General features: G+C 40.4%; 1 protein-coding gene across 4 annotated transcripts in view; it reads left to right on the top strand.

Moving 5' to 3' along the window:
* The window catches only part of SSBP2 (single stranded DNA binding protein 2), a 135,952-nt gene that overhangs the window by 86,893 nt on the left and 26,773 nt on the right, over positions 1-22,286 (top strand). Inside the window, exons 5-9 of one of the 4 annotated variants that reach the window (XM_063179882.1) lie at positions 4,587-4,676; positions 17,076-17,135; positions 18,759-18,825; positions 18,980-19,050; positions 21,060-21,151. In XM_063179882.1, the coding sequence (XP_063035952.1) occupies positions 4,587-4,676; positions 17,076-17,135; positions 18,759-18,825; positions 18,980-19,050; positions 21,060-21,151 (380 nt within the window). The remainder of the gene's footprint in view (positions 1-4,586; positions 4,677-17,075; positions 17,136-18,758; positions 18,826-18,979; positions 19,051-21,059; positions 21,152-22,286) is intronic. The other 3 variants (XM_063179883.1, XM_063179884.1, XM_063179885.1) reach the window with 3 other exon arrangements.

Genomic DNA, 22,286 nt, shown 5'->3' with positions numbered 1-22,286 from the left:
AGGTCTCATGATCCAGATCTTTCGAATTACCTGCCTCTTTCAGTGTGATGAATCCACCTTTTTTGGGCATGACCTTCCAATCTGTGTTGAGTAAACCAAGGCTGCTCAGTCTGGGGGTTTTGGCTTCTTGGTGTGCAGCCACATGTTCAGAGGCTTTGTAAGAGGCACAGAGACTTACTTAAAGTATTTGAAATTTTATTTATTTTGTTGTTCAGAGTGATGAGTAGTTTTTTGTTCCATCTTGGAGAAAGCAAGGAGGTTGCTAGTGGTTAATCAGTGTAGTTCCTTTAATACCTCTTTATTTTGTGATGGGTGCAAATAGGGAAGGTCTGTTACAGGAACCAGCTGGTGTTTTAGAAGGACTTGGTAAATTACAAATTGAAATGTTTACGGAAGGAAATTCAGTATTTTTTTATGGTACTGGCTGCAGTATGCCTTGCACTTCAAAGCTATCAATGACCAGAAATTAAACAGGTGGTAAATATGACTGGAAATAATAATCATCCATCATCCGTCTTTCCAGAAAAAAAAAACCAAAACCAACCTACAACTATGTTTAAATTCCTTACTTCCCATAGTTCTCTAAGTTAATGAACTGGATATTTATTCCCTGCCCCCAGAAAAGGAGAAAGAGAAAAGAAAAAAAAAACAACCAGGAATTGTTTAAGTTTTGACATTTTGTGTTTTTCCTTCTGACTGTGCTGCTCTCACCAGCATTTCAAACATGGTTGTGGTTTCCTGCATTGTCCTTCACATTCCACATTCACCGTTCGAGGTGTTTCATTAACCCAACACCAGCGTGTATAAAATATCCTGAGATGTTGATCTCAGAAATGTAGAGATTTCTGCTCTAGTTCAGCTGATTGTGTCTGTACCATCCATGGCAGAATGTCTTTGTCTGGAGATGGCATGCTTTGGTTGCTTGTATGAATATATGAAAATATTGTGTTCCTAAATGATACGAGTAGATTTAGGGCTGACGTGGAGGAGGGAGAAGGGATGAGGGAATTAATTGGGTGTCTAACACTTTTATTTGTAGGGTCCAGCTCCTCCCCTCCATCATCCAGTTGGTTACATCATTTCCCATCAGTGAGACTTCTTAAAAATAGAACTTTCCCCTGAGGGGACAAATTTAGTAACATGATAAACTTTGGATTGAAATAAGGAAGTTTTAGTGTAAGCAAAATACCTGAAATTGAATGTCTTGGTGAAGGAAAGAGCCAGGTGAGAATTTTTATAAAGTCAAGTAATTTCTTTGTATCATTTTTTGGTTTCAAGTGAAATTCTTTGTAAGCTTACTTCATCAGCCACTTCTTGGGATGGCCTCAAAAAATGAGCATTGCAGGTTTATCTCTGGATTTTTATACTTCAGATACTATACTAGTGGAATAGCTAAATGATTTTACTTAACATTTTATTTACTTTGGGATTTCTTTATTATAAAATCCATCCTAAACCATAGCTAGTTTTATTAGTTACTTAATAATCTATTTTTGCATTGCCAAGAGTAACTTGGGTAGAGAAGGAATGACCATAATAACTTTCAGTCAAGTACATAGATTTAATTAATAATTGTAAATTATTATACATTCATTAGTATAAATTCATTATTTTAGCTGCAAAAGCAAATACAGATTTCCATTTTTAAGGAGGTTAGCTACGGTACAAGGAGTTTATACCATCTAAGTTTTCCGATTTCATCTTTTTATGAAAAGCAGGGAAAGCAATTTGCAAATATTTAAAATGTCAAACTAATGGAAGTATAAATGATGAACAACTTGTAAGGCATGCAAAAGGAGGCCATGGTTTGCTATGGGACTGTGGAAAAAGAATGAATAATTCATCAGGATAGAATAAATAAGAATATTTCCATGCAGCAGTTGCAGGTTTGTTTATTGATCTACCTGGTAGAAGTTCTTAAAAGATTCATTATTTAGCACAAGCTAGAAAATGTAATATACCCAAAACACTGAAAATACTTTATTTCTGGCTTTGGGACTTCATTGGCCATCAGGGAAGAAAATCCCAAACAAACATGAAAACAGAAAAAAAAAGCCAGTGCATTTTATAATGAAGGGTAGGAATGGAGGTATCTGTGACACCTGAGAGTGTAACTGCAGAATTCTGGGGGTTATGGCACTGCAGCTCTGCCCTGCTGCCGTGGCCACGCAGACTCTGAGTCCTCCCTCCCTCACTCCTCTCACAGGGGCAGGGCAGGGGGTTTGCACTGAAACTCCACTGAATCCACAGAAAACCCACTGAAAATCAAACCCAGCACAACGAGTCCCACCCTGCCAGTTCCTGGTGATTCACCAGCAACGGGGCTGGGTTCCTCTGGTGTCACCGCCAGGGGAGATGCAGAAAAAACCCACCTCTCTGAGACAATTATGAAAATGTTATTTTTAGGTATATTTCTTACAAAGCCTTTTTAGCCAGCAAATGGCTAACAGTTATAACTTCAATCCTTTTCTCCCTTTGTTCTGGAATAGTCATTATTTCTCCCTTCCCCTCTATGTCTTAACTAAATTTGCTGGGGGTTTTTGAGGAATAATTTTCAAAGTGGGAAAGAGCATGAACTGTCAGCAGCAGGGTGCTGTGTCCCTGCAGGAGCTCTTCATCCCAAGGGGCTGTTCCCTCCCCTGTCACCCCAAGGACCTGGCAGGGGACACATCCCGTGGCCAGTGGCACCTGCCATGCCCAGTGAGGGCACTGGGGGATGATGGTGCTGCAGTGAAGCCCAGCAGTGCCCCTTTAATGGGCTGCTCCTCCTTGGTTGCAGCTCAGGCTCTTTGGGCCATTTCGAGATGCTCAGCTTTTAACATCATTGATTTTCTCCATCAGTGCTGCTGTTGTCATCCTTCATCCAGAAAACCTGTACCTGTATTATATGCATCCAGCATGCTCCACTCAGACTGTGCCTCTCAATGGGTTTATTCCACATTGATGCTTAAAGAGATCATATTTTCTTAAAGAAACCCTCAAACAGCAACAAACCAACAGCTTTTTTCCTGTTTCCCTTTGGAAATGGAAATGATACAAAAATAATTATTTGACATGAATGGCAGTGGCTGGCAGAGCACCACGTTTTTTGGCCACAGCTTCTCTGGCTGCTTTGTGGTGGCCTCTCCCTGCATGATTTGTGGTTATAATTCCAAAGGATTTGCTGCATCCAGCTCACCTGGCTGGCTTTCCCTGTCAGCTGCAGTTCTACTGTGTTTCAGCACTGATCCTTGCATAGACAATACCCTTTATTAGGTGATTTCTTCATGAATAAAAGCCTTGCACTCATTTTGAAATCCAGCGTCTTTTGCAAACTTTATATTTCAGTGATACATTCCAGACTTTTCCAAAGAACATTCAGCTTGGATGCTAAATATGTTACTGCTAGTTGTTCAGAACTTTAATTCTAAAACACAGCTTAAGCCATGAAGAAATCTGTGGTGATTAACTGAATGTTTCCTTTCTGCTTGGTTGGAAAAGGTCATCCCTCCTTTTGTGCCAGTCTTCAGATCTTTCTAGCAGCATTCTTTCCTTTCCTAGGTATTGTGCCAAACACCTGGAAATGCAATTTCCAGATCTGCATCTTTAGGGTATCGAGTGTGCGTGCACAGTAAATGGAGTGATAATTTAATATCTGTGTGTTTTGCAGGGCAGGCTTTGGCAGGTCATTAGTAACCTGCCAGTGGCTCTGGGAGCATTCTGTGTGCTCCAGTACTTTCACTCAAGATTTTGAGCATTTATAGGTGATTAAGCCTCATGCCATACAGAAACACATTGTAGGAAGGAAGAATGTCAGAAATTAAAAGTAATTGAGGTTCCAGCACATGACAACAGAAACAGTTTGGCTTCTCTTTTCTGTGACAATCTCCTGCATGAAAATTGCCAGGAGCAATATTCTTTACTCGCTTATTCCAGCTGAAGGATTTGCAAAGGTAACTAATTTCATCCTCTGATTCACTCCTTAGAAATCCCTTTTTTCTTTTCCCTTCCAAAAACGTAACCTGAATTCTTCTAATTTGTCATGGTGGTTATTTTTGGGGTTGGTAAAATCTTGAGCATTACCAGCAGAATCATGAGCATCCCTTCTTGTACTGTTTATAACAGCCCTGTTTTGAAGCTTGTTAATGTTCTTAAAAAATATTACAGGCTGCTGAAATTATCTTTAAAGTGCTTAGAAATTGCTGATAAAATGCATAAATTACTTTTTCTATGCTCTGTATATATCCTTGTGCATGTGTGAGACTGTTCATATGCAGAGACAAGAAGTATGCAACTTATATTCACATTGGTGCATGTAGAGACACTCAGATACAACATTTTTTAAAATTCAGTCAAGCTTTGCCTAATTGGCCTGTGCAATATCTAGCACCATTCCCCTCAAAATACATTTGTTATTTCAACAGATCATGGTAACTCGTATAGACAAAAGGCTAAACAATTTTAATTTACCTTTAGATGAAACAATGGCATAATGACATATCCAGATAATTATTTTCTGCACTTTGGTCAGGTTTGGGGTTTTTTTGGGGGGAGTTTAATGCCTACCATGCAATGACAAAGGTTTATTCTCCCTTTGTTCTTTTCAGAGTGCTGCAGCAGCTCCCAGCCCAGTGCTAGGAAACATTCCCCCAGGAGATGGCATGCCAGTAGGTCCAGTACCACCGGGGTTTTTTCAGGTATTCAGAAAAAAAAAAAATTATGATTACAGGAATTTTAGGATAGAAAATCCTCTGTAATACTGTTTGCAAGTCTGTAGAAAAGGTCCTGTTCTGAACTATGTCTCACTGTGTGGTGCAATATTTGAGAGTTTATTTTTAAACAGAAGTGGACAGGTGGGAAGGAAGGGACCTGACTGATGAGTATTTAATTTATGAAGTAGTACAGCACACAGAATAAGAAACGGTGCCAGGTTTTTAGCAGAGATCAAAAAATGCTTGAGTACAATATTTAAATAATTTCTTATGATAATATACGTACCATTCCATGGAGATTTTAAAGTCAGAATGTTGTTGGTTGTGTTCGGCTCTGTGCTAAAGCCACAGACCAGATTCCTGAGCTTTTGTGGGAATTCAGCCTGGGCAATGCAGAACATCTCACTGAGCATTGCCCTGCACCTTGAAGACCTCAACACCACTGCCTAGAAAAGCTAAGTCAGGGATTTAGACCATGTGCTGCTTCTGTTCAGGTCTGTCCTACGTGGAGCTGAACACCCATTTAGCACTTTGGGCAGTAACAGCACAGCATATGATGGTGGAAGAAATGACATTTCAGTGCACGCCCAGTGTGGTGTTTGTGACCTGAGGCTGCACTGCTCCCAGGCTGGGCTTACATCTCCTCCTCACCAAAACTCAGTGGTTTCCCTCCACACTGCCAAACTGAGGCTTGATTTGTAACACATGAATTAAAAGACACTTGGAAGTGAAGTGGAAAATATCTGGCTGCTGCCAGTCACAAAATTCTCGGGAGCTGGCAGAACTTATTAATTAATTTATTTCTGCTTTTAGTGCTTTGAGCAGCTGGTTAGGTAGGCTCTTTTGTACATAATTTTGCTCTTAATTTTTAGAGTATATCAATATTTCGCTTTTTTAAAAAAAAAAATTTTTACTTCAGCCTCCCACTTCAGTTGTGATGTCAGAGGAATTAACTTTTTTTGTTATTGTCTGTGATGACTACTAACATGGGGAAGGGGCACAGATGGGACAAGTGTGTGAAGTACAGAGGAGAGAGTAACTATTTTAAAGGTTTTGCAGAAGGAGGATGTGGGAGTTTTGTTTTTAAAAGTGTGAATAGACTTCTAGCCACTCCAGATCTTTGAAGTTGTAAGAAAGACAATCTGATAGAAAGCTGAGTGCGGGTAAAGTCTCATTGTATGCCAGTATCTGTCTTGAGTCTAACTTGAAGCCACAACATCATCCTGCTCTTTTTACAAGGCCAGAGAGTGAAAAGGAACATTTTCCAAGACATTATTAATTCTTGCTGTAGCTGTGTGCTTAAGAATGCTTAAGATTGGAAATGAGGTGTGGTAGTGGGTGCATTGATGTGTGTGGGAGCAGTCCCAGCAAGGGGAGCTAAGCCAAAGTGCAGAGGGTCCCATGGCAGTGTGAGGCTGTGAGTGCAGACAGCCCTGCTGCTGCTGTGGGTGTTGTCAGGCAGCGCTTGGTGCCAGGCTCTGAAACCTTCCTCAGAGCTCAGCCTCACCAAGGTCAGCTCGCCCCGGGACAAGGAAATGTGCTGGCAGACAGAGCCTGCATGTGTGAAACTCGAAAACGGAGGGGCATCATCTGCCGCTGTGAAAGGCAGGTGAAATCACAGGCAAGAAAGGGAAACTCACGGTGGAAACCTCCTCCTTCCTGCATGGGTGCTGCTCTTCTGCTAGACCTTTACCTGGACAGGCTCCTTCTCCATCCTCTCCTGCAGTTCCTGTGATCCCAGGGTAAAACAAACCACAGAGAACAGGCTCATCTGTCTGGGTCTGAGAGCTGGCAACCCTCACTCTATGGAGCTGAGACCTGCCCCTCACTCCCAGATTATGGCAGCAGACAGTTTGTTCTCCAGTCAGTCCACATGGGCAGAGCAGGAGAGAGGTGCTTGTGTCTATATTTAGTGCACCGAGACTCTGCTCCACAAAGGCCTCGTAACATTTTAATTCCTTTAGCCCGAAATGTATCTGGAAGGTCACCCTGGAATGATCCTGTTGTTGCTTTCAGGAGTTGTTTGGGTTGGGCTGAGCTGAAGCTGCTGACAGCCAGCACCTGCCAGCTCTGCTTGCAGAACTCAGGGATCACAGATAATTTAAAGTCATTTCTTCCCTCTTGCACTCGTGTTTTGGGTGGGTACTGAGCACTCACAGGGATGTAAGCAAGGTGGGATCATTGCTGCTGCAGTTTGTTCCTGTCAGAGCAGGGGAATGTCACGGTCCAGGAGGGAAATGTGCTGGGAATGAAGAAACAACAACAGGAGTCGATTTTGGTTGGCACTGCTGACCTCTAACATGATTTTTGAGACATTTATTTTTTATAGAAGAAAAGGAGTATACTTTATTTTAAAAAAATAATGCAGTCTGCTAGTGTAGCCTAGTGTAGCATGTGGAGGTAGAAAAATACAGGAGAATTGTTTCTCAGACAGTATGTGGTAAAACTCTGCTCTTTGTAAAATGAGGTTTTCTCATGCAGGTGGACCATTAGCACTGATGTTAATTAGCAACCTGTGGCACTTCATGCCTGCTCTACAGAGGCAGAGGTTCTGCAGGCAGTAGCTGAATTTGTCTTATATCTCTCTGTAGTTGTACTTTAATACTTCAGTTTAGGTAAGGAATGATGGGTCACTACAGTGCTGACTGTCCAAAAAAATGCCACAGTGGTGAGGTTGTACACAACTGTTGTTATCAAATAAATGAGGTTTTGGGGTTTTGTCTGTAGGTTTTTTCATTTTCAGTGGAAATTGTTTGCACTGTCAAAAGTGAAATTTGAACAGTCGGTATTTTTGTGGAGTTAGCATGTGCCTCAGTTTCTTCCACTGGTCTGTGTGTGTTTGAATGTAGCTTTAAGTTCATAAACATACTTTTTGTCTGCATCTTCTCTCAATTTGAGCTGCAGAGGGACTCTGGAAGTAACTGTGTGAAACAGAAACTGAACCTGCTCTTGGTTCATTAGGAGCAACAATTGAATGTGTGGGACACAAGAGTTCTACCATACAGGACTCTTTAACTCCAAATAGTGTAACCCAAAAAGCTACTTTGGGCACTAGAAGTAATGAAACCATACTAGATTGCATAGAGGTGAGATGCATTTGTTGATACATGTTTGAAGTGCCCAACCAGCCCCAGCCTGAGTCTGGAAATATTTCATACTTTTCCAATTTTCCCATCTATAACATCCTGGACATAAAGTGTGAGGAAGGCACTTAGCTACTGTGATAAAAAAATACAGTCATTTGGGACATTTTCTGAGTAATCTTTAGACCTTTTTAATCCACATCATATGTTAGTTTCTTCATATGGTCAGTCATGGATATCAGCATGACCTGCTCTTTGTCCCTGGTTCTGGAGCCCTCTCTCACCCTGACATAGCAACTGAGCAACTGAAAGACTGAATAGGATCATAATAAATAATTACCTTTGGGTCTGATGTTAGTGGATGTAGATCATGTCAGCAGCCACAGCTTTACACAAGGCTCTTACAAACTCAGTTACAGTCAGTTAAATCTTCCACGGGTCATAGAATTCAGAGACTTTCAGGTTTCCACATCCAGTCTTGCAGGTGCAACTGCTGCTCTTCAGGTACTCAGGACCCTTTCCATCCTGCTCTTCACTGATATTTTAAGGCAGCTAAACAATTTGAGAGATGCTACATTTGTGGTTTTGCAGACCATTTATTTGATCCATGTGGACAGTGCTGGTGTTAGTAAGCAAATGAGCAGAGGCCAGAGGGAAGTTTGGGAGTATGTGTTCATTGAGGTGTTTGGAGTTTTTAAACAGAATGTAAACTATTGATTTCACAGGATTTTATTTACCTTTTAGTTAAATTTCCAGTTTTAGCATTCCTAAATGCAGAGTTTAAAACAGAGCAGCATAGAACGGGTTGGAAGGTACCTTAAAGCCACTCGTGTTCCAAACCCAGCTGTGGGCAGGGGCACCTTGCGCTGGTTCTCCAAGTTACTGACACCCAGCACTGACCCTGCCTGCTGCTTTTGCTCTGCAATTAGGAGAAACACCTAAATGTATGTTTAATTAAACCCCAGTTGTCCTCTGCTCCTCTGTTCCGTGGCTGTGTGAGTGGCTTTAGAGGCACTCACCTGAGACCCTGCTGGGAGTTGTAGGGCAAGCAGGTTGTTCTACAGTTGACAGTTCATTTATTTAATTTGGTAATTCTGTTAAAAGTCAAATTCTAACACTTGTCTCTACCTTTTCACACATAAGTGAAGCGCCCTTTCTTTAAACACATTACTTTTTTTCAGCACATTTGTTAAAAATCTCTTTTTTTAAGAGATTAAAGAGATCATTTTTTTATAATCTTCCAGTTCAACTTACCAGTAAACATTATTTCTGTGGTGCCTGTGTTTTCTAAAGGGCTTTTCGAGTGGTTGGCTTCGTTCACCAACTTCAGATCACCAGATAAACTTGGAATGGCATGGGAGAGAAGTGTCGACACCATGTTTGAAATACAAATGTTACATATTCCTCTTATATAAAGGGAAAAAAAATAAAAACCAGCCCAAACCCAGCCCTGCAAAGTAATGTGAGCCTGTCTTGCCATCTAGTGGCAGCTGCTCGTGCTCGTTTTACCTCAATCCACACTATTATCAAGTATTATTTTTAGCCTTGTTTGCCACAGTAGAGCTGACCTAATGCTTCAGGAGAGCATTATTACAGTAAGGCACATGAGCAAAAAGGACTTTATTTTCCTGCCTAGCATAACTACTTGAGATACAAATATATATTTCAAGTAGTAAAGTTAGGCAGGAAAATACATATAAATGTGTATATACATATTAAAAACATTTATATTGGTTATATATGAATATATAACAAATATATATCTACCATATGTAAATAAATATAAATCAAAGTTTATTACTTCAGTGAGAATAAGCAAAGCCAGCAAATTAAAAAGTAGAAACATGCATCTCCTGCATTTTGAAACAGCAATGGTGAACTACTTACACTGAAAAGAAAATGGATTTGTGAGGTGCAGTGTAAGGCTGTAAAATATCTCTGTAATGTACTATTTTAGTTCATAGTTAATATTGACCGTATTTACAGTAAAGTCATGGCATGACACATTGTTAAAAAATAGAGTTTGTACTCCAGACCCAATAAATGCAGCATTTGGTTACAGCAGTAAAAGGAAGGAGGACGAGGAGGGAGGGATCCCCCAGCACCTCTTTAAAGCCATTTTGGAGTGAATTGTCTGCTGAGGCTGTTATTTGTGCAGGGAAGGAGGGATCCCCATTCCAGCTGTGGAATGTCACAGCTGGAGCCTGAGGATGTGCTGTGCCTCAGCCTGGTCTGTGCAGAACCAGCACCTGTATCTGTCAGTCTAAAAACTTCTTGTTTCTTTTTAGCCCCTTGGAACTCTTTCAGCTCTCCCCTTGACACTCTCATGGTCTCCTGGTTTTCCAGAGCTTTCCCATGTTTTGTCTCCCCCCTTCCAGCAGCTACACCTCATTCTCTGTCCCAGGATCCACCACCCTCCCCCAAGTGCTGATCCTCCTCCCGTGTTCCCCATTTTTGCAGCATTCCCTTTTCTGTAAATCTGAGATAGTCTCAAGCTGCAACAGAAGGGCAGAGTCAGCTGGATTTGGCTCAGGTTCACAGCCAGCCTCAGTTCCAGTGCAGCAGGTGGGGCAATTGCAGGGGAAGGAGGGAAAAGTTAAGGATTCTGAGCAGGGCAGGTACAGAGAAGTGCCAGAAGCTTGAGAACCATCCTGGGTTGTGAACACATGGTGATGGGAGAATGAAACATCACCAGGGCTGCACCTGCAGCTTGTGAGCAAAGACAGCAGCTTTGGTAGCCTGGAGAAACTTTGAAAATAAGATTTTTAAGGGGACTTTTCCCCCTCTGAGTTTATATAATTCATGTTGGTAGGAAGAACTTTATTGTATTTATGAAGTAAGTGTCCATGGTTTGTCAGTGCACCCACCACAGTGGAGCAGTCTGGGAATACTCAATAAAATTATAGCTCTAATTCTTTGCAGAATTGGTGTGTGTGCATTTTTGTCCTCAGCAGTATCACACTGCATTTTAAAATATTCAGTTTTTTAAAAATTGGTTTGAGCTATTACACTGTGAGAGAGGGTGTTATCATCTAGAAAGATCTATAAGTAGTTTGTGGTTTTCTCCTGTTTGGGTTCCTTTCCCTAAATACCAGCAATAAAGTCAACCGGTGAAAAGTAAAGTTATCCAGGATCTGCTGGGCTCAACAGTCCCACCTTGCATTTGTGGCAATGATTTCACTGCCCATAACTGCTGGAACAAATTAAAACTGCTCAGCTTGAGAAATAAATCAGCTGTTCCAAAGAATCAGCTGTGTATCAAAATCAGATTTATCAATCTGGGGAAAATGCTTTCAGTTCTCTGTCTGGATAGTGTCTAAGTTCTAAAAATGAAGGGATTTTTATTTTGAGGGCTTTTAATGTGGTACATCTTGGATGTTTTGGCTTGTCATGTTTGAAATACTCTGTTTTCCCTTCTATCTGCATTTAATAAAATTATTATAAAAACTATATACCTGGTTTAAAATTCATATAAGTAATATGTCTTACAAAATTTGAATTTCTTAAAAAAATTCCTTTAAGTATCATGTGCAGAACTTAGCAACTTTCTCTTACAATTATGGACTCCTGAGCTTCAGATAATTGTGTTCCCCGCAAAGTGACACAGATGTAATAACAGTGCAATTCCTACAGATCATCTAAAAGCATGGCCTGGCCATCAGCATCTCAGACAATGTTTAGCTGGGGACCAAACATTTTGTTTCTGGCTTTTCTAATTGGTTTTGTTTCTTTCTTGTAAGTGTAAAATTGTTTTTTTCATTTTTCAACACCAAACAAGGTGCGTGTTGCAGTGTCCTTCCACGTGGTGTTCCTTGACCAGAGATAAAACATTAAATTTATATTTAAAAGCTGGTATTGCTGTAACTTGGAATTCTGGATGTGGAAGGAGCTCCTCAATTCAGGAAAAAAAATATTTGCTCTTATTCTGAATTAAATCAGATCTCTTACTGTTGCTATTTATAAGTTGTCAGTCTGCTCTTAGAAAACCATATAAATACAGGAATTATTTTTTAGGGATCTTCTTCTGAAACACAGTAAAGAACTTGATCGTGGGAATGGGTTTTGTCATCAGGAAAGGCCAATGTAGAGAGAAATCCTCTCTCAGTGCTGAGAATAACACGTTTTTATGTGAAATATCATACATAAAATCAGCTCCTTTGGTTTGCACTGGAAAACTGCAAGATGTGCAGTGTTTGACCCAAATTTCATCTCTGAAATATTTCAGAAAAAATCATTTTGGGTTTAGTCCTGGTTAAAACTGAAATGTGTTAGGGAAGACTGTCCTGAAACTTGAGTGATTGTTACTGCTGAGGGAGATACCAGCAAAAAAATCACAGAGGAAACTATAAAATAAAAAGCAATGAAATGAAAAATGAATTGCAGGATAAATTAAATTCACACATATTTAATGGTTCTTAGTGGTCCTCCTAGGAGTGAAAACCCCCATTGGTTTGGGAATGTGAGATGCAGGTGTAAAACACCTCTAGAGCATTTCCTAAAACACTGGAGTCATAAAAAGATATATTAACATATTATTTACAATTATAGGAAAATGAAATAAAAAAATGGCCAGCAGTCTTTTTTTTAATCATTTGGATACTGATACTAATAATCATAACAATACGTGATGCCAGACCTTTTAGCTTGGACTAGAGTTTGAAAACAAAAAAGGTGAAGATGAATTGTATTTTACACAGAATGTGTGACTTGGCTACCGATTTCTAAACAGAGAGGAGAACAAAGATTTTTGGTTTGTTTCACTTGTGATCATTTAGAACTTTTAAATGGATAGATGGAAAGATTTGGGTCATTTTCAGAATCACCAGAGGAAACGCCACCTTGTCTCTTGCAGCTTGAACTGTTTTCCAGTACGTGCACCTCCAGTAGCAGCACAGTTAATTTAAGATCACTTGTAGTGTGTACAAATAAGGTCTGTGGTTCCATTTTCAGCTGCTAGGATAAGTGGTGTTTATGTTTGTGCTCTAGGTGGCTGAGTTGTAAAAATCAATTATTGCTATTTCTTCTCCACACCAAGTGGGAAGCTGTGTCTCACCATGTGATTTTTAATTTGTGGTCAATGTATTTACAGTCAATTAAGTCTCAGGTAGGAATTTAAATATTCAGGATTACTTCTCTGGGCTGTGGGTTATTGTAAATTTTACAAACTTATATGAGACAAAATGTGATCGATAAATGCAAAGGTATGAGGAAAAACAGGATTAAAATGTCAGTCCAAGAAACCTGTATGGGGAAGGAAGTAAATTACACTCCCAGCTTTTGGAAGAGGGGTAAGATTAAAGAAACAAGAGATTTATTGAAGTATGTAATGACTGGTAAAACACCACTCTCTGAATTCCTTATTTCACCACTATTAAGTGGAAATGAAAACTGATCCACATCACATTTTAGAGTCTCCTGAACAGCTAAAGAAGAGAGCAAGGAACATCCCAGCCTCTGTACCTTCATGGCATCAGCTTCCTGCTGGATGCTTCCTGTAAAATCACATTTTCTGGCACCAAAATGTGGGCAGTGAGGCCGTTGTGCTTCAACATTGCTTTCTCAAACACTTTCCCACAGAGAAACTTATTTTCTGTTGTGTTGAGAACCAAGAAAAATGGGATTTTAGAAGGTTTTGATATTGCACAGCACACACACCTCTCAGACCTGCATTAAACACACAGGTTGTGAGATACCCTTTGCTGTCCCTGTACACAGATGGATTATTCTTGAGCAGAGAGATAACAGAAAAGTGCTACAGCTTCTGGCACCATCATTCAAGTGCCTGAACTTGCCTTTCTTTAAAGTACTTTTAGCAATTCAACACGAAATGTTGCTGTAAGAGCAGGAAGCTTATTAAATTTAACATTTCACTCCCTGATTTTATTTTGTGTGATCTCTATTATTCTAGCATTTTAATACTTTCCTTCTTTTAGGTTTTTGGGCTTTTTTTTTTTTTTTTAACCTTCACTGTAAATTGGTAGATGCAAATATTCTGCAGTGACTACACGAAAAGGTTTTTCTTTCTGGCTTCTTTTTCACCCAGTTCAGTGGAAGTTTCTTCTTCCTTTGCTCTCAGCTGCAGGATTGGCAGCCTTCAGGACACTTTTTGTGATGCCAAATTAGTGAATTTGATACCTGTGGGTAGGAATTACAATATATTGCTGCCAGCAGATATTGGTGGCGCCTCCATCTCAGCAGTGGCTTAAATCTGGCTTGTTTCCTCTTTCTTTGTTTTATTCATTTTTGGGGAGTTTTTTGGTTGGTTATTTGGGTTTGGTTGGGATTTGTTTTGAGTTCGGGGGTTTTCCTCTTGGTTTTTGTGGTTGCTTGTTTGTTTCTGTCTTGTTTTTTAATTTTAGTTTTGAGGGATTTTTCAGGAGGTTTGGTTTTGTTTGTGTAGGTTTGTTTTTCAATTGGGTTGGGTCTTTTAGGTGTGCTTTGGGTTTTTTGGGGTTTTTTGTGTGTGTTGTTTGTTTAGTTGCTTGGGTTTTTCTGTTTTTGGTGGGTTTTTTGGTGCTTTTGTTGGTTTTTTTTTTTTTTTTGGTTGGTTGGGAGTTTTTATTTGGGTTTTTGGAGGTTTTGGTGGTTTTTTAGGAGGGGTGTTTGTCTTTTGGGGGTTTTGTTTTGTTTGTTTGTTTGCTTGCTTGCTTGCTTGCTTGCTTGCTTGCTTGCATGTTTTGGAGTGTTTTCTTCTGCTTTTCCTAACACCTTATCATGTCTGCCAGTTCTTGAACTCCATTGGAGAAGTTGGTTTTAGTCCCTCTGTCTTCTTCCTACCCCACAGCTGAAATTGCCTGCTGCATTATTGAGTATTTTTCAAGCTTAACTCCAAGACAGATAAAGAGTCTGTCTTCCTGAAATTCAGTGTGAGCATCCATTTAAGGTGCATTTTAAATACTGAATGTTAGGCTGAGGCAATAGGCAGAAATGTCAGTCTTCAGCATGCAAACATTTTATTTTCACCTTCATAAACAAGATCTGAGTGAGCAGTTAGGTCTGTGGGCACTGCTTTAATTTAGTCCCTGTGTTCTGAGCCCAGTAGGTTCAGGCGTGTTTGCGCTGCAGGAGAAGGGGAAGGAGAAGTTGAGGAGAGAAGGATGCCTCTGTAAAGAATGGAAGCCCAGAGTGGTTCCTCCCTAATGGACATTCCAGCAACGCCTAATTAAAAAAGAGTAGGAAATTAATGTAGAGACTAATGCCAGGTGTTCTGGAAATGACAAGGGAAGTGGCACAACACATGGCACAAAGTTTCTGCTGCTTGAGTTTGTGTCTTTCAGAATCCATCGCTCGATAATGTGTGTGGGGACTTCAAAACCACTCCTGCTGTCATGAACAGCTGGGAGTATTTAATACATTTCATTAAAATGTTGGACAGAATTTCTCTGTTGTCTTGAAACATCTTGGTGGGACCTTTTTGTGGACAAACGATATATAGAATACGCAATACAATATATACAATATATTGGTAGTAGAGAGGGAGAAGTTCAGTCACTGACACAAAAATAAGAATATTTAAGTTTGTAATGGTAACATTTTTTTTGGAAAGCCAAACCATAAGGAACTACTTGAAATCTGCTTGTCACTGATTGCAGCTCCACCTAAGTGGAATACATGATACATGAATATTTACAGTAATAATCCTTGTAAGCTTGGAAGGAGTAGGTTTTTTCTTACTATTGCATATTAGTAGGCTGTTTCTGCTCTTTATACATAGCTGAATTCAGAGACAATTCAAATGTCCCCTTTTTTTGAGCTGCACAGCTGCAAATAAAGTTGAGTTTCATTTGCTGGAGGAGACAAGTCAAACCCAGGGTCCTCACTGGAGTGGCTGCACTCGGTTGACCTCTGTGGAAATGGCTGAAATTCTAATTTCCTGACGCTTCTACTGTTTCATGAGGGCCTCGTCGCATGCACAGCCCTTTCTCTTTCTTATCAGAGGTTCTCACCATCAGAGAAGCGGCAAAGGACCCTCCCTCTTATACAGCACATCATTTCAAGTATCTTTTTATTAATCTGTTCACAATTGTTATTGAACTTTCTTCTCCAGTTTGTAAACCCTCTATTTTAAATTGCTTTCTAGCACTACTTTGAGTGCATGTTCATGTAGGTTACATTATTTCAGCTTTCATCTGATTCCAGGATGTGAAAGGTTTCATTAATTTATTGATGTAAGATCATAGGAAAAATTCCAGTAGTAATTATTGGTAAAATAATTGCAGTTTCTCTGCTAGCTGTTGCTAGTCTAAATCAGTCTTTTTGTCCCTGTGCTCAGAACACAGCATGCTTTTATCTCTTCATTTTCTTCTGGAGCTGTAGGTACTCCTGCTTGCCAAAGCCATCCTCTTCATCTTCTGTTTAGTCAGATATTTGTGCCTTTTTCCTGTAGATTTGCCGCTCATCTCTTTATATTTCTAGGCTATTGCCACACTTTGGGGTGGAATGAGCTGAGAAGTTAAATGCTTTTGCTGCCAGTACCACTCGATTATCTGGGGCCTGGCCTTGTCTGTGGGCTGTGAGGTAGCTCAGGGATAGCCAAGATCTCAAGGTGTGGATGGTGTGCCAGATTTGGGTATAAAGGGAGGTGTGAGAGAGGAGATCCAGTGTGTGAGCAGGGAGGCATGGCAGGAGCGCAGCACTGAAGTGACATGGCAGCTGAAAACAGCAAAATTCTAAATATTTGCAGGATGAGCTGGGAATCTGTGCCCCCACAGGTTAAATTTCGTGGTGCTTTTCACTGTATTATGAAGAAACGAATGAAAAGTATTTCTGAATTGTTTTGATCTTCCTTACCTCTGAACTCTCCCAAGAACACTTTTGTTTTCTCTTCCAAAGTTCCATCTTTCCCCCTTCTCTAGTGGAAAGTATAGATGTCCCATTTTGATTTATTCTTCACTATTAATGCATAAAGTTTCTCATATTCTGCACTCAAAAGTGCTGAAACAAATAGTTAAATAATGTATCCTGCTAGGTGGGTTGGTTGAGAATCTCTGAATTGATGTCATACTGCTACACATTGTGGAACAATGTCCAGAGCTGTCCGTGGGGGTGTTGAGGCTGGATGGGTGTGAGCGTGGCAGTGGCACAGGGTGGGATGGATGGATGGATGGATGGATGGATGGATGGATGGATGGATGGATGGATGGATGGATGGATGGATGGATGGATGGATGGATGGATGATGGATGGATGGATGGATGGATGGATGGATGGATGGATGGATGGATGGATGGATGGATGGATGGATGGATGGATTTACAGGAGGAATGGGATTATTCAGCAGTGTTTCCTTCTCTCCCTGCAGCCTTTCATGTCCCCCCGGTACCCTGGAGGCCCAAGGCCACCTCTCAGAATACCCAACCAGGTAAGGTTGGTCGCTGCTGCTCTGCTGGCCCTCTGCTACTCACTTCTGTGTCAAATGCTTCAGTCCCTGCCCATCCCTGCTAGATGTACAAATTATATTTATTCCACAGTAAATATGGGGATTATTGGTGAGAAACAGGTCTCATGAAGTGCTCTGTGGCTCCCAAAGACACTCTGGCTGAATTCCCAATTTTCTCTCATCGCCGTCTAAGGATGTGCAATGCCAGCGAGACAAGGATGAGTAACGAGCTGCTGTTCGTCAGCAGGGACCTTTTCTGGCCCATCTGTGAGAAGAGGGTTCTGGAAGTAGAGAACATTTGTGTTTTCAAGTTCTCCATAGTGCAGAAAGAGGAGGAGAAAGAGTTGTCAGCAGATGAAAAGTTAAAGACAAGTAGACAGAAAAACATCAGTGGAGCTCTGAGAGGAAAACTAGGTCATTTACAATATTAAGAAAAGTAGAAAGGATAAATGGAACAGGTAGTTTGGTTCAACTTTGGTTTCCAGGACTGCCTTTTGATTGCCACACTATATCCCAGCCTCACTTCTGGCTATTTTTTTATATTTGTGTAACACAGTTTCAACAAATTTGTCATTACTTTTGACACACTATCACCAGAACTTATGAAATCTAAATTTCAGTGAGCTGGGTGTATCAGGTGGCAAGACTTGTCCAGGTGATGTTTGGGATCAGGTAGAGCTGCCTGTACCAGGGCTACTTCCTCACCAAGGCCCTGAGGGACTTAATTAACCTTGATGAGGTGATCATCTGTGCAGTACCATTAGTACTGCACCTAATATCTGATAACATTTTACTGCTGTAGCTCAGTTCACTCCTGATTTTTGCACTTCCCAATACTATCTGAGCCAGAGGTATCTGAGCCCCTGAGCCAAGGGTTTGGGTTTCACTCCCTCTGTGCCTGAGCTCAGTGAATCCTGGCAGGTGGGATGTGGTGGCTGAAGTGCTGCCAGCCTGCAGGTTTGGTTTCAGAAGTGTTTTTGCCTGCACACTGTGGTATTTTCAGTCCAGAGTGAAAGGTAATCCATAATCCCAGTGAACTACAACTCTTGCTACATTCACATTATGCCAAATTCATTAATTGCTGCTTTAGCAGCACTGATATTACTCAAGGTACAGCGTGGATGGGCAGGGTGTGAAAGCAGTAAACTGTTGTGGTGCAGCTTTAAGGCCCAAATTTTGATTAGGTGGTAGTTTGGTCCTGGGACTGTGGAAAGGGTCCCTGCCCATGGCAGAGGGGCTGGAAGGAGATGAGCGTTAAGGTCCTTTCCAACCCAAACCATTCTGACTTTCTGCTCACTCAGGATACATTTTAACTGAAAATGTGATGGTGCTTTGAAATGCTAAATAGCACCTCATGGATCAGCTACAAAGATCCATTCATAAAAGCATTTTTCTACTTGACCCAGCTGCAGGTAAAATCCTGTAAAATGAGCTTTAAACCTAATTCAGTAAACCCAGAGGGCAGATTAATGTGGGAATTTAAAAGCACATTAACACCTGACTCAGAGGAAACATCCAGGAATTAGGAATGAAACGTGTGTGCTGTGTCTTTAACATGAATTTCAAGGTATTCTGTGCTTCTCTGCTGTGTTTTCCCTGCCTCAGGCCCTCGGAGGTGTCCCGGGGAGTCAGCCCCTCCTGCCCAGCGGGATGGACCCCACACGGCAGCAGGGTGAGTGTGGCATCTCCACAGTGCTGATCCTTAGGCTTCTCTGGTAATTAGAAAGGGATGATTCATTACAAGTAGCTGTAGAAGGTGATTGTGTCTTGCATAACTGAACCAGTTGTGTATTGCATATATAATGTATTTTATATTTTGTTTGCAGGTCATCCAAACATGGGTGGGCCGATGCAGAGGATGACTCCTCCAAGGGGAATGGTGCCATTAGGACCACAGGTACTTTCCACAGAGGGGTTATCCTTAGTGACAGACCTATACTTAGTCTATACTCTCTGTCTTTGCTTAGCTTGGAGATTCCCAGGACTTGTTTTCATAATCCCTTTTTAAAACAAACCAAAAATATCTCTTATAAGTTGCAGCTGAACAAAATCGAAATGAAAAATCTGTCATTTTCATAAATATTTGGGATTTAAAGAAGAATCCTGTCACTTGCTTTCTTTAGAAAAGTGTTTTTTGCAATCAAGGACTGACACTGGCAAGGCAGACCTGGAGTGGAGTCGGCGTTTCCTCCTCCTCCTCCTCCTCCTCACTGATTATGCTGTTTAGGAGGAAAATATTAATACCTTCTAAGTTTGCCCAAAATACCTCTCCAAATTCTGTAAACTTTTTCTTTCATCCACTGTTGATCTAAATTTTGGCACGGCAGCAGAGATTTTAGTGTAAAGTGAGATGTCCAGGCTGCCATTTGTCCCCCTGAGCATCTCTGGCTCTGTCCCAGAGGGACAAGGACAGGCCTAGTGCACCCCTGGAACACAAATCCAGGAGTTTCCTCTGTGTTTTGTCTGCACTCCAGTCAGCAGCACGTGGGTGGTGGTGTTCCTCACTGGTGCTGCCAGAGTTTTGTTTCACAGTGTGCTTGTTGTGCCCACACTGTGCATTTTTGCTTCCCCATTTCAGATAATCTCCCTGGTGGCTTCTTGTTTGAATAACAGCTGAACTCTAAATTATTGAATAGCTTTGCCTTTCAAGTCTGTTCACAACTGTCTGTACAGTTTTGGGTATTTTTGCTACAAACCAGTTGTGCAGTTCTTCACAATCTCTGCTGAGCGACCAGCAAAACATATACAAATATAAAATAAAATGTATTTGCTATTTTTTTAATGTAGCCCTGAAATGTATTTGCCCTTTTTGGAGGTAGAAAGGGAAGCTCTGCTGTGCTGCCATATGAGATTGAGCTGATCCTTTATGCAGCACCATTAGTCACACTGCAGGCAAATCTCTTGCCACTTTTTAGGAGGATAATTTTTCCATTTCTGCTGTCATTTAAGATCCAGTGTTTTTGTAAGCTTCTCCTTTCTTGTGCTCAACATCCGAACCTACACAAAATTTAAGTACTCAAAATTTAAGTTCACAAATGACTCCCTAATTGGATCACCAAATACCTGGGCTCAGCAGAGAGCATCACTGCTCTGGAAGGACAGCTCTATGGCTGCTAGTGCTATTACTCAGGCCAAAGGAGTAAATCTGCTTAGGATTAGCAGTAATTACAGGTGGAAAATTGTCAGGTGAGACAGATTGTTCTGCTTCTATTTCATTGAATAAAAATAGGCGTAATTTATATATTTTTTGTAAGTAGTGCAGTCAAGCTTTGGTCATGGTATCAGGACATAAATTCAGATTTTATGGGTGTTGGGTATTTAATTTTTTAGCCTTGCTAGGACATTATTTATCATATTAAATACTCTTCATTTCGATTATCAAAGACCTGGGATAGTGGAAAGTGTCCCTGCCCAGGCAAGGGGTGACACTGGATGGGCTTTAAGGTCCCATCTTGGGATTCTGTGATTTATTGGAATTGAATCATGGAAAGAGAAATGTAATAGTGCATTAGAAAAGTTATATCATGTGTTTTAATTTTATACAAACATAATGAAATCTAGGTAGAAAGAATACCATTTAATATCTCATAATCTTAGTAGGGGGCTCTGATTTTGAATTGCCTTGGTTTAGAAGTTGACCCTTGCTAGCCATTAACTTGAACTCAATATGTGTAAATAGTATAATTCTCCCTGAAACCACGTTAACCGTTCTTAGCCAGTTTCTGTTGTTTGTGTTGTTTCTTCCTGGGGTTAATGATCCCAATTTTTAGTCAACAGTCAGGGAATCCTGAAAGCATGAATGGCATGGCCTGTCGTGGCAGCAGTTGTCATTGCACAGGGATGTCATTAACCTGCTGTCCTTTCTTTCCCCCTCCCCTTTGGTTTTGTTTTTTTGTTTTGTGGTAGTCTGACCCTTGGTTGTCGTTGCAGAACTATGGAGGTGCCATGAGACCCCCTCTGAACGCTTTAGGTGGCCCGGGAATGCCTGGGATGAACATGTAAGCACAACAATCCTACTGTACATGGAAAATGCCATTATTGCATTGCACAAGGAGCAATTGGGACAGACAAGGCAACAAGAATGTACTTTGATGACCAATAATTGCAATTTTAAGAACTGAACCCACAGTCTTACAGGAGCCTTGGCTGTCCTAACAAGTCTGTAGAAATACTCAGTTTCTTTCACAGATCAAACTTCAAATACTGGGAATATTTTGTCAATATAATCACTGATATATCCTTGTATTCATTGTTTAAAATGACATTATTTATATTTCTACTTACTAAATATCTTGTGAGGAATGCTTTTTCTCTGCAAAAATAAATCGGTACTTAATTGTAGCAAAATAGCCTTTGTCTAGAACTATTTACAAGAAAGACACAATGGATTTGAAAGTCTTCCTCAACTGCAGTTCTTGTTTCCTTAAATACATTTATTTCCAGTCTAAACACATAGAGGAGGTTTACAGATATGAGTGTATTTCTGTCAGTGTTCCTGTGTATTTCTGGGTCTGGAAAATCATCTGATAAAAATGGCTATAATCTGAGTTCAGATTTGTTCTAAATGTGAACGTAGCCATGGCAGGGTGTTGCACCTTGTATCCCTGAAGACAGACCCCCTTTTAAATGTGTAGAAATACTTCAGATGTAACATCAAGAAAGCAGTAAAGATTTCTATATGCTTTCTCATTGTATCATAGATACCCATTTTTACTCCAGTTTTTATAGAAAACGTAAATAAGAAATTATAATTTTAATTTCAAGTAAAAAGTTACTACTGAAGAAAAAGTCAAAGAGGTACACAAATAGATAATGTAATTTTGAAAAAACCACTGTACCTCTAACAGGTTTGGATTTCCACACATACATTGAAATCTTGAAGCAAATAAACTAAAATCTGAAGTCGTGTGTTGCTCTATCATATGCATCACATATAGGGATTTGAGACAATTCTAGGAGCCTTCCTGAGAGTAGGCATTTATGGTTTTCAATTAAATTGATGTGGAAAAAATACTGAGACATTTGAAATTCAGTGTGAGTCAAGTATAGGCACTGTAGAAGTTTTCCTCAGCAGAAGGCTGTATAAAAAAAATCAACTTTCCAGAAGTAAACTGAGGGATGGATAAGATGTTT

Source organism: Melospiza melodia, chromosome Z, assembly GCF_035770615.1.
Source record: "Melospiza melodia melodia isolate bMelMel2 chromosome Z, bMelMel2.pri, whole genome shotgun sequence".
NCBI classification, from domain to species: domain Eukaryota; kingdom Metazoa; phylum Chordata; class Aves; order Passeriformes; family Passerellidae; genus Melospiza; species Melospiza melodia.
Note: the sequence above shows the minus strand (reverse complement) of the source record. Positions and strands in the feature narration are given on the sequence as shown.